The sequence below is a fragment of the Mus pahari genome, chromosome 10 (assembly GCF_900095145.1).
Source record: "Mus pahari chromosome 10, PAHARI_EIJ_v1.1, whole genome shotgun sequence".
Lineage (NCBI taxonomy): Eukaryota > Metazoa > Chordata > Mammalia > Rodentia > Muridae > Mus > Mus pahari.
Genome location: NC_034599.1, coordinates 115,738,007 through 115,749,452, shown reverse-complemented (window position 1 = coordinate 115,749,452; position 11,446 = coordinate 115,738,007). Strand labels below are relative to the sequence as shown.

The window sequence follows — 11,446 nt, the reverse complement described above, 5'->3', positions numbered from 1 at the left end:
AAAAAAAAAAAAAAAACAAAAACAAAAAAAAACAAATAAATAAATCTTTAAAAGGAGGGGGGGGTTGGAGCTGGGCGGTGGTGGTGCACGCCTTTAATCCCAGCACTTGGGAGGCAGAGGCAGACGGATTTCTGAGTTCGAGGCCAGCCTGATCTACAAAGTGAATTCAAGGACAGCCAGGGCTACACAGAGAAACCCTGTCTCCAAAAATAAAATAAAATAAAATAAAGTAAAAAAGAGGGGGTAAGGGTAGAAAATTTTCTGACTACTAAGACTGACTTGCCCTCTAAAATACATTAACTAGCAAAATGTAGAAAAATATTCAAAATAAATGAAGTAGAGGATTGGTCAGCAGTGAGTGATCCTCTTTTCCTCCTCTCCAGCTTCGGCACTGTAGCCATCATGAATGACACAGTAACCATCCGGACCAGGAAGTTCATGACAAACAGACTGCTTCAGAGGAAACAGATGGTCATTGATGTCCTTCATCCTGGGAAAGCAACAGTACCAACGACAGAAATTCGGGAAAAGCTGGCCAAAATGTACAAAACCACACCAGATGTCATCTTTGTATTTGGATTCAGAACCCACTTCGGTGGCAAGACAACTGGCTTTGGCATGATCTATGATTCTTTAGATTATGCTAAGAAGAATGAGCCTAAACACAGACTCGCAAGACATGGCCTTTATGAGAAGAAAAATACCTCCTGAAAACAGTGAAAGGAACGCAAGAACAGAATGAAGAAGGTCAGGGGCACTGCAAAGGCCAATGTTGGTGCTGGCAAAAAGCCAAAGGAGTAGATCTGCGGTGACTTGATGTTTTGCTGCGATGTGCAGATTTCTGAGAGGACAAATAAACTAAAAAGCTTCAAAAAAAAAAAAAAAAAAAAAAAAAAACCTAAACTAAAAACAAAAACAAAAAACAAAAAATAAATAAATAAATGAAGTAGAAATGTCCTACTGACTGGACATGTATTAAACATACTGGATACAAAAAAAGATTTCAGTTTTCAAATTTACCTACTCACTCTCTCTAGGAAAAAGAAAAAAACAAGAACTTCAGATATTCCACTGTCCTGAGACTGGCCTGATAGAACCACAACTGTTGCAGAGCACAGGTCCATGGGCAGAGTAGGAATTGCTGGTCTATTTTTTTGTCTTCAGCTTCATACTTGGGAAAGGGGAAAAGAAATGCAGCATATACTATCAGTCAAACTGACTTAAAGTGCTGTCTTTCCACTGTATTACAGAACGAATTACTGGTGCACTCTGTACACACTTTAGATGGTGAACACTAGTCACACTTTAAAGCTCCCTCCTGGAAACACAGAGGTAGGCTGCACTCACATGTTCTCGAAGCGTCTGGATCTCATCCCTCAGCTCTGACAGCAGGCGATCCTGCTCCTCCGGCAGGAAGCTTCCTCGACCCTCCTTCTGGAGCTTCTCCAAACGCATGATTTGGTCCTCCCGGAACTTCACAATCATTTTATTAGATTGAATAAATTTTTCCTTTTTGAGGGTGAGATCTTCTAGTTGGGCAATTTTTTCTATTAGAGACTTAAGAAATTCAGGATTCAGTTAAACATTTCATAAGCCCAGCAGAGAGTACTAAGTTTAAACTCAGGCAAGACTTTTGAAAGCCTTTCCCTGATACCCCTGTTACTATGTTTCACTCACTGAAGGAATGAAAATCAACCACAACATTAAGGTACAAGATGTTTTGAATCCCTTTTCCTAATTCAATTTCCTACCTTCTTTTCCTGTTCAGATTTCTTAAAGAATAACATTGCTTCCAGGAAATATTCTATGTAATTAGTCTTCTCTTTATCTAAAAGGGGAAAAGAAGAAATATGTTCATTTTTCAAAACTACAACAGTCTTTACTCCTATCAACTATCCTAAGGATAGCCGGGCGTGGTGGCGCACGCCTTTAATCCCAGCACTCGGGAGGCAGAGACAGGTGGATTTCTGAGTTCGAGGCCAGCCTGGTCTACAGAGTGAGCTCCAGGACAGCCAGGGCTATAAAGAAAACAAGACATTTCTCTGTATTTACTTAGCACAAACATATTTGGTGAATGAAACAGAAGTGGTTTGTTTTTAAAACGGTAGCTGGGGCTGGAGAGATGGCTCAGTGGTTAAGAGCACTGCCTGCTCTTCCACAGGACTGGGATCACTTCCCAGTGCCAACACGGCATCTGTCTGTAACTCCTGTTCCAGGGAATCCAACACCATCACACAGACATACATGCAGTCAAAACATCAATGTATAAAAAATATATAAATTATTTAAAAAATTGTAGCCTAGGTTGGTATCAAACTTATGGCAATTCTGCCGCAATTCTCCCAAATGCTGGACTTATAAGCATGAGACACCAGAGCTAGAAATGAGTCTATAAGGAACAAGGAGACCCACAAGTACCAATGAAAACTTATTTATTGACACTGTCTCAGTCAGTCACTCTACAGAAAGACTAGGCTGTCTAACAGTTCTAGGTTGGCTAGTTCTAGTTCTTGCATCAGCTTCCTGAGTTCTGGGAGTCAGGTCATAGACTATGCTCAGTATAATATATACTGTTGTTTGTTGCTTATTGGTTTGGTTTTGTATATTACTGGAAACCACACCTAGGGCCTCGCATAGGCCAGGCAATGTGTCTACTACCAAGATACATTCCTAGGGCCAGTTCTGTTTTTGGTTGTTTTTTTGTTGCTGCTTTTACATTTTATGGCTCTCAATCCTACAAACTATTTTTGAAGAAACATTTCCTATTCAATCTCACAAAAATGTTGATTAAATGCTAAGGCAGAATGTTGGGTGTGACCTAAGGAAATTTATTTATGTTTCTTTTTAGCACTTATTAGGAGAGGAATTACAAAATCACTGTGAAGCTCCTTCTCACTGTACCTCAGATACCATCTGATTCAGACAAAGCACCATCCCTCTCCACATATGAAATAAGGAGAGTGGGTGTGAGAAATTTGGGAAAGCCTCACTGTATGCTGACCATCCATCTATCTAACAGTAGGAGTTCTTGACATAACATTTCCATGAAGTCTTTCCAAGGAAGAAGGACAATGAGTTCAACCTACCTCTGGCCAATAAGCTCTCTGGTATTATCTGCCCAGAAGTAAACTGAGACAGCTGTTCTTTGAGCCTCTTCACTTCAGCTTGCAGCTGGCTGACATTTCCTTGGGTGTCTTCATTTACCACAGCCTAGACAAGAATTAATAAAGCACTGAAAGACCACCTTTCAAGCTGTACAATTCTGTTTTTTCATTTGTTTGGTATGAGAGGGGATGTGGAAAACCAAACAAAACTATACATCAATCTGACCAACAGCAAAGCAGTCACTAAAATAGCATGCTCAAGTGGGCAGCGAGCTCCTTCTTCCTGTGCCTATATAACAGCAGTCAGAGCCTGAGCAGTGCCCTCTTCCTCTTGCCATCCCCTCCTCCCACCCATCCTCTCCAATCAATCAGTCTTATCTTAGGCCAGGTCACCTTCAGATCTGAGTGTATCATCCTGACATTTAAGAACCATGTATTCTCTTTCAAACACCTCAGCAAGGCTATTTGCCCTCTGTCCACCAGCCTTTGGTGAAAAACTCTGGCTTAAAAGGGCACGATTCTGTCGGGCTGTGTATCTGCCTCCTCGATGCAGGGGTGCTGGAGCACCACTGGCAAGCTGCTCAGGGGAGGCAGAACACAGTCCGTGATAAGGGTTCCCAGCCTGTGTTCTTCTGGGCAAGAAATAGAGATCTGGGACAGATGCCATGGTTTACAATCTCCTGTGTACCCAGACACCACTAGGGACCTCAGGGAGTTGAGAAAGGGGGCAGGGGTCTGTGCTTTGCCTACATGCTGGGCAGGAAGGGGATGGCTGACTCCTGGACAGGTCAGAATCTGGTTTGGTTCTGAGTGAGTGCCAAGAGTATAGAAGGGCTGAAAAAGAGAAGGCCTTCTCCAGGAGATGTCGGCATGGTCTCTCCCATTTGGTGATCCTTGATGAAGGAGATGGTCCTTGCTTGTGCAAACTGCTTTATTTTATGGTAGATGTGAATTTATGTCTTACTCAAGGTGAACCAGGGATTAAATACCTTTTGCAAGGAAGAATGCCGATTGTCTAAACACATCTCAATACGTCATTAGCACAGAGACCTCCAGGCTTTTATGCTACTTGACCAACTGTCATGGTCTTCTCAGTGGGGTATCATGGTTACATGTTCCAGGACAGGTATAGCTTAGCAGAGAGCTGGTTCCATGCCTACCATTCTCAATTCTGGGATTCCCCAGGCTGTTAAACCTGTTTAAGAGCCAGGCATGGTGGCGCACGCCTTTAATCCCAGCACTGGGGAGGCAGAGGCAGACGGAATTCTGAGTTCGAGGCTAGCCTGGTCTACAAAGTGAGTTCCAGGACAGCCAGGACTACACAGAGAAACCCTNAAAAAAACAAAAAGAAAAACATCTCCTTAACCTTTCTTCTTAAAATTATTTGAATCAAATCAAGAATACTATAATTAATTCATGAAAGTTCATCTTCATGTTGTTTTGCAGGAAATTTGCTCAATAAGGTGGGCTAGTGCCCAGAAATCATTAGGCTATGAGGTAGTGACAGGAAAGGCAGGTCAGCAGGGAGAAGCAATACCAGGATGAAGTCTATGAGGACCTTGTCTCTCAGAGCGTACCCTTCACAGCCATGCAAAATGGTGGGCCATCTCGAAAAAAAAACTCACGCGCTTGCCACACCCTTTCCTAGACAGCTTCTGACAACCACTCTCTTTAGTGAGAGCCACTCTGTTCCTATAGCTGGCCCGTAAGCAGGGATTGATTTCAGAGTCCATTTCTGTTCTATCACAGTAATAGATGTTATTTTCACTTTCTTAAAATAATGTTATTATTTAAATGGTTTCAAACAAATGCTATCATCAAGGTAAATAAATGGTGCCTTCCATTTCTTAAAGATGCCCTGTTTAAAAGTACCTCTTAAAAAGCAAAAAAAAAAAAAAAAAAAAAAAAACAATATTTTAATCGGAAAACCAGAGGAAACACTGATATACAAAGATATGCAAGATATTTGAAAACCAGTGGTTCCAGGAGGGCCTGAGCAAAACCCTGAATAAAAAAAAAAAAAAAAAAAAAAAAAAAAAAAGGCCACCTCCAAATGCATCACTATGGCACGGGACGTGAGTAGTAGGCATGGTACAGATGGAGGAGACAGGGATGATATGGAATCATTACGTACTTATTGTTTAATTTTGCTATAAATCTAAAGCTGCTTTAAAAGTGGTTTGTTGCTGGGCAGTGGTGATGTATGCTTTTAGTCTCAGTACTCAGAAGGCAAAGACAGGAGAATCTCTGTGAGTTCGTGGCTAGACCAGCCTGGTCTACCTAGTGAGCTCTAAGGACAGTCAAGGCTACACACAGAAATCCTGTCTAAAAACAAAAACACAAAAAACAAAAACAATGAAAGGTAAAGTTTATTAATTAGATGATTTTTTAAAAGACTCATAAAACTAAAGGGTAATAACAAACGACAACAGCTAAGCACCATACAGACCAGAGGCCCAGCTATGAAATACTCAACTATATCAGCAAGGAAAAACCTCCTGTGACAAACCAAGTCCTCTGTGTTCTTGTCTTAAGTTCACCCTGCCCACCTGGAAATATTAACGGTTGACCTTTAAACAAGTCCCAGAGACCTGAGCACTTTCCCATAACAGGTTGGCAGGCTGAACAGGACTTACCATTGGGAGCAGCTAGTGCAAAGATGTTAGTTTTGTTGTTCGTATCTTTAAAAGTACTTTCCAACTGCTTCTGATTCATATGGCCAGCCTCATTATGAGGCATTCTGACATCACTATTGTATCAGTGACAGCATAAGTGTAATCATTAACATGGTTCTACTCTCGAAAGCCTTCTGGTAAGCCAAGACTAAGTCAGGAAGTTCTCCTGATGTTTCCTCTTCATATTGTTAACATTCATGTAAACAGTGGATGGTACCCCCCCCAAAATAAGAAAAAGATGAGACCTATGTTGTTCTCATTTATCCAGTGGGAGGAACAATGTGGTCTGCTTCATTCTGCTAGATGAACTGGGTATAATATAAGTTGCCCAGTTTTTCCCTTTAAAAAGGAAAGAATGAATCTACCAATTCATGGCACAATTGTTTTGTCTGAAACCAACACTTGTTGGTCCTCTGACAGTATGTACTAGGTATTGATAAATTATGTATAGGCAAATATGAACTTTGCTTTGGTGGATAGAAGGAATGTGCCTGGGCTGGTGAGATGGCTCAGTGGGTAAGAGTACCCGACTGCTCTTCTGAAGGTCCAGAGTTCAAATCCCACAACCACATGGTGGCTCATAACCATCCATAACAAGATCTGACATCCTCTTCTGGAGTGTCTGAAGACAGCTACAGTGTACTTACATATAATAAATAAATCTTAAAAAAAAAAAAAAAAAGGAATGTGCCTGGTGGATGTGTAGTCAGGTGTGGGGGAGGGGTGCCTCCAAGGGCCCATGCTGAGGCGTCCCTTCCCCCTGAGGGACCAGCCACACGATGGTATAGTACAGAATAGAGTTTATTCAGGGCATGGGGTGGGGATCTGGAAGGGGAGGAGGGGGGGTGAGTGGCAGCCAGCCGTGAGAGAGAGGGGGGAGGGAAATGGGGGAGGGAAATGAGGAAAGATGGGGAAGGGGAGAGAGGACAGAGCAAAAGCAAGAAGGCAAGAGAGAGTAGAGGGAGCAAGCAGCCCCTTTTATACTGAGTCAGGTATACCTGGCTATTTATTGCCAGGTAACTGTGGGGTAGAGCTTAGACAAATTGCTAACAGTGGACACAGCAAATGATGTGTTGTGTATGTTGTGTGTGTTGTGTATGTTGTTCACATACTGTCTGTGACTGCTTTCTTACAGCAAGACAGACCTGAGTAGTTGAAATGGACCATACGTTACAAGAAGCATTAAGTGGTTTATCAACTAGTACTTTACAAGAAAAGCTTCCTGACTAGAGGTGTATACCACTATTAAAGAGATGACTTGTATATAAAATAAAATGAGGAATATGCAGAGATGTATACAACTTAAAAGGCAAATTTCATTATTATTAAGTGACTTTCATAGCATTATTCTTTGCTACCATATGTATTACATATGGGTTCAGGGCAGGCTAATGCATGCAAACTGATGTGAGTGCACGAGAACTCTGCTTGTATAGCTTAGGCTTCTTACTCTCCATCCAACCACAAAAGGAAAATTGCCTTAAAAATAAGCAGACAGCAAAACCATAACACCCACAAGACAAACCTAGAGTTTCAAATGACACGCATAAGGCTGCAAAAACGGCACGGGTGTGGTGCCTTACTCCCAACTCAGGAGGCTGAGGCAGGGTGCTTGCCAACCTTATGATTACCCTGTGATACATAGCCCTAAAATAAATAAATAAATAAATAAATAAATAAATAAATAAATAAATAAGCAAGCAAGCAAGCAAGCAAGCAACTAGATGAATAAATACAAAATACAACACTAGAAGTGTATTTTACCTTGTTTTTAATCAGCTTGGCTCTTTGAGCAAAATTAAGTGTTGACAGTGTTTCCCCAAAACACCTGGATCCTGGATGAACATTTGCAATTATGGCTGTTTTGGCATTGCCACCAAGGGAGTCCTGTTTAATGACATCAATGCTGTATGTTTTTAGATTGTAAATCCTAAGATATTTTTCAGAAAAATAATAAAGACTCAGAAACACTTCTACTGTCAGTCCCAGTAACCATAATGCAAAGGTGGCAGTAAGAAGTGGTCAGCTTTACCCGCAGTAAGAAGGTGAGTTTGGAGTCTCTGTAGCAGATGTGCCTCTGTTTTCCATTACCCACATCAACAAGGGCAGTGATGACCTGGCCCAGGCAGCTCAGTGATCGGTTTATGTTACCTGCCTCCTAAGGAATTAGAGGAAAGCAAAAATAGGTGCAATGTCACTCTTTGGAGTTCTGAGCTTAAATTTAAGTAGCAAGGCAACAACCTGGGAGGGAAAAGCGAAGGAGAGTCAAAGAAAAAGTCAATTTGTAAGCAAGAACAGCATGCTCAGTTATCCCTCTTCCCGTTTCCTGTACACTCTAACTGCAGAGTGCTGTAAAAGTCCAAGTGCACTACAAACAGTACTTGGGATCTGAGTTTTACTTCTTCCACAGAACCAAATATGGCATAGCATTCTCTCTCACTATTGGTCAGCAGCAGGAAGCTGGAGCTCCAGAAAGCATGAGACGCTACTGACTGGAATGTGTGTCAGGTTAGATATATCGAATGCACTTCTGGTTTATGGTATTTCAGCTTAACCAGATTTCTTTGGCGGTAACACCACTGGAAGTCAAGGAGAACCTGTACAGCACGTTTCTTTCTTGACAGAGACACAGCTCAGCAAAAGGCTCAAATCTCTCTTCCACATCTGATTCATCTCTCTTAGGTCACATTCCTCAACTGCATAACTTGTGCATATTTCAATGTCAACATTTAGATACATACTGACAGTACACATCACAATCAATTTCTTTCCCACTGCTCATAGTTATGTGCCTTCCCACTTCAAGGATTATACATGACTGCTCTCCTTTCTTGTTAGCTTCTCCCCTCTGATTCTGGCGGGAGTAGATCAGAATCTACATTCCAGTCAGTAGCGTCTCATGCTTTCTGGAGCTCCAGCTTGCTCCTGCTGACCAATAGTGAGAGAGAATGCTATGCCACATTTGGTTCTGTGGAAGAAGTAAAATTCAGAGAGTAGATTCAGCAGTAGTAATAGATCTACTTGTTTATAATATAGTCCTTCTACAGGAAGCCACACACTTGCTTCAAACTTTTAAATGTTTTCCAGGGTATAGAAAGCTGAGAACAAATGTGGCCTGGCACTCATGGTCCTAATTGACCTGGGCTTTCTTGCTCTATAATTGATCAATCTACTGATGCAGACTGAAATACTTAATGCATAGTTGCTTTACAAGGCCCAACAAACCTTGAGATATCACCACTCTGCAGGGTAGGTATTCTCTGTTCCTCTCTCCAGAACCAAACCCTGGTTTCTATGAGACAACTACTGTTAATGACATCCTCCCAATGGTCCACTCCACAGATCCTTTCTTTGTTCCCTCATGGCCAAAAGTAGCCACTCTTGCTCCTGACAGGGATAGACTCCTACCCATTTCTGCTTACTGCCATAATCTCATAAAATCTTTGCTCCTTCTTAGTAGGAACAATTCTTATTTCTTCTAAAGTCTTCACTGTTCTTGGTGCAGCACTGACTTTTCAGTAAAAATTCACACTAAGTGAGAAGGCTATCATTTCATTCCTACCTTCAACCTCATCCCTTCTGCATGGGTGTCTTTTTGCCTCTCAGATCCTGCTAAGTCCACCAGGTTGAGTAAGGAGGTCCGAATGTTCACGGTCTCACTGCTTTTCTCCATTGATTCTACTGTGATTGTAAAGACTGCATGAGACCTAGAAGACTCTCTGTTCATAGATGTTGATGCTACACGCCTGTTCCTCCAGCCTCTAGATAAGACCTTGGGAAAAGGAAACTGTTACACAAAGCCACAATAGGTACACCCCAGGTAAATTCAAAACATAACATAATACGAAATAATAACACATAGGTAATTATCCACCTTCACAACAGAAGAGTTTCCATATAGAACGGGGGCCGTTCCATTGTTATCTGGCTTTGTGAGGATTTATGTAATCACACGTTCTAAGAAGTATATATTTAGATAACAAAATTGGTAAACCTATAAAGAATAATATCAAAAAATTATCTTCTTTCCCTCTTCATGTCACAGAAAGAGACAGTGTATGCCAGTTGGGCCTGGAACTCACTACATAGTTCAAGTTGGCTTTGCTACAGACGTGAATCCCATTCTTTAGCTTAGATAATAAAATTCTAAACCAAAAAGAAATCTCAAATCATCTTAAGTCTAATGTTTTGGCAGCTTTCTCCCTGCAAAGATTTTTTTTTTCTTTCCATTCAGACAAGAAAAATTACCAAGGTTTAGATCACAGGCTCTCAGATAAGCCAGAGTTCAAACTTTGAGTCTACTATTTACAAGGTGTGACTATAAAAAAATTTCTGCTTCTGTGGGCTGGAGAGATGGCTCAGCAGTGAAGTGCACTGATTGCTCATCCAGAGGTCCTGAGTTTAAATTCCAGCAACCACATGGTGGCTCACAGCCATCTGTAATGGGATCTGATGCCTCTTTTAGTGTGTCTGAAAATAGCTACAGTGTACTCATATAAAATAAATAAATATTCTTTAAAAAAAAAAAAAAAAGTTCTGCAACGTGGGAGCAAGCTACAGGGATGCAAGCTTTTAATCCCAGCATTGGGAGGCAGAAGCAGGCAAATCTCTGTGAGGATGAGGCCTGATCTACAAAGTAAGTTCTAGGATACCCAGAGCTACAGAGAAACCAAAGAGCATGTGTGCACTGACCTCACAGGGTGGAATATATACATATATATAGGTCCAGTCCCCACCTTGGGATGTTACTGAAGTTTATATTGAGTCAACATCAAGTGAGGATTGAAATGAGGCATTACTTTGGACAGATGCTGGGAATATCAAGCCTTAGGCAAAGTTGTGGGGTATTTTGGGAGAGGGGAGGGTAGTGGTGGCTTGTGACAAGGACTCTCTATGTAGACCTTACTAGCTGGCAACTCTGTTTAAATCAGTCTGGCCTCCAACTGGGTATCCAACAGACCCACCTGTCTCTTCCTCACACTGTAGGGACTAAAGGAGTAAACTGCCATCCTTAGCCTAAGCTCAGATTCCTAACAGCTAACAGACCTGTAGGTGATGCTGGTGACCTGAGAAACACAACTTGGAGAACACACTCACAATAAGTATAAGGGTAACAGAGAGCCCAGTAAAGTTACTTCAAAGGCTACAATGCTACATATTAAAACACTATTAATGAAACAGTATAAAACCGAAATTACTTGTCAGTGTTGTAGATTAAGCAGATGGCCTTTGACTAGTAGGCAACCTCTATACCACTGACCTAATTACCCATAAAATTGATATTACTCAAATTACTTATAGTTCTTCAACAGTACTTTATGCTTCCTTTTCATAATATTAAAATAAATATATTTAATATGAAGTCAATTATATATTTATATAGCTTAAAAATGTATCTTAAACACAGGACAGATTCCAAAAGCTATAGAACCACATTTTCTTACTTAACTCTTTGAATATTTAATTAACATTTGAATACTTAAAAAAAACATCGTGATACCTAATATTTAATATGCCAACTTTAAAAATTAGACATTTGCCGGGTGATAGTGGCGGTGCACGCCTTTAATCCCAGCACTTGGGAGGCAGAGGCAGGTGGATTTTTGAGTTCGAGGCCAGCCTGGTCTACAAAGTGAGTTCCAGGACAGCCAAGGCTACACAGAGAAA

At 41.2% G+C, this 11,446-nt stretch overlaps 1 protein-coding gene and 1 pseudogene across 1 annotated transcript in view; one reads left to right on the top strand and one right to left on the bottom strand.

Annotated features, from left to right (window-relative positions):
* Kif15 (kinesin family member 15) overlaps positions 1-11,446 on the bottom strand; it is a 69,408-nt gene that overhangs the window by 32,780 nt on the left and 25,182 nt on the right. The window contains exons 8-13 of the mRNA XM_021207851.2: positions 9,342-9,551; positions 7,812-7,937; positions 7,544-7,666; positions 3,087-3,210; positions 1,752-1,828; positions 1,348-1,557 (exon numbers count right to left, since the gene is read on the bottom strand). Coding sequence (XP_021063510.1) covers positions 1,348-1,557; positions 1,752-1,828; positions 3,087-3,210; positions 7,544-7,666; positions 7,812-7,937; positions 9,342-9,551 — 870 coding nt within the window. The remainder of the gene's footprint in view (positions 1-1,347; positions 1,558-1,751; positions 1,829-3,086; positions 3,211-7,543; positions 7,667-7,811; positions 7,938-9,341; positions 9,552-11,446) is intronic.
* On the top strand, positions 369-861 carry LOC110327871 (annotated as a pseudogene).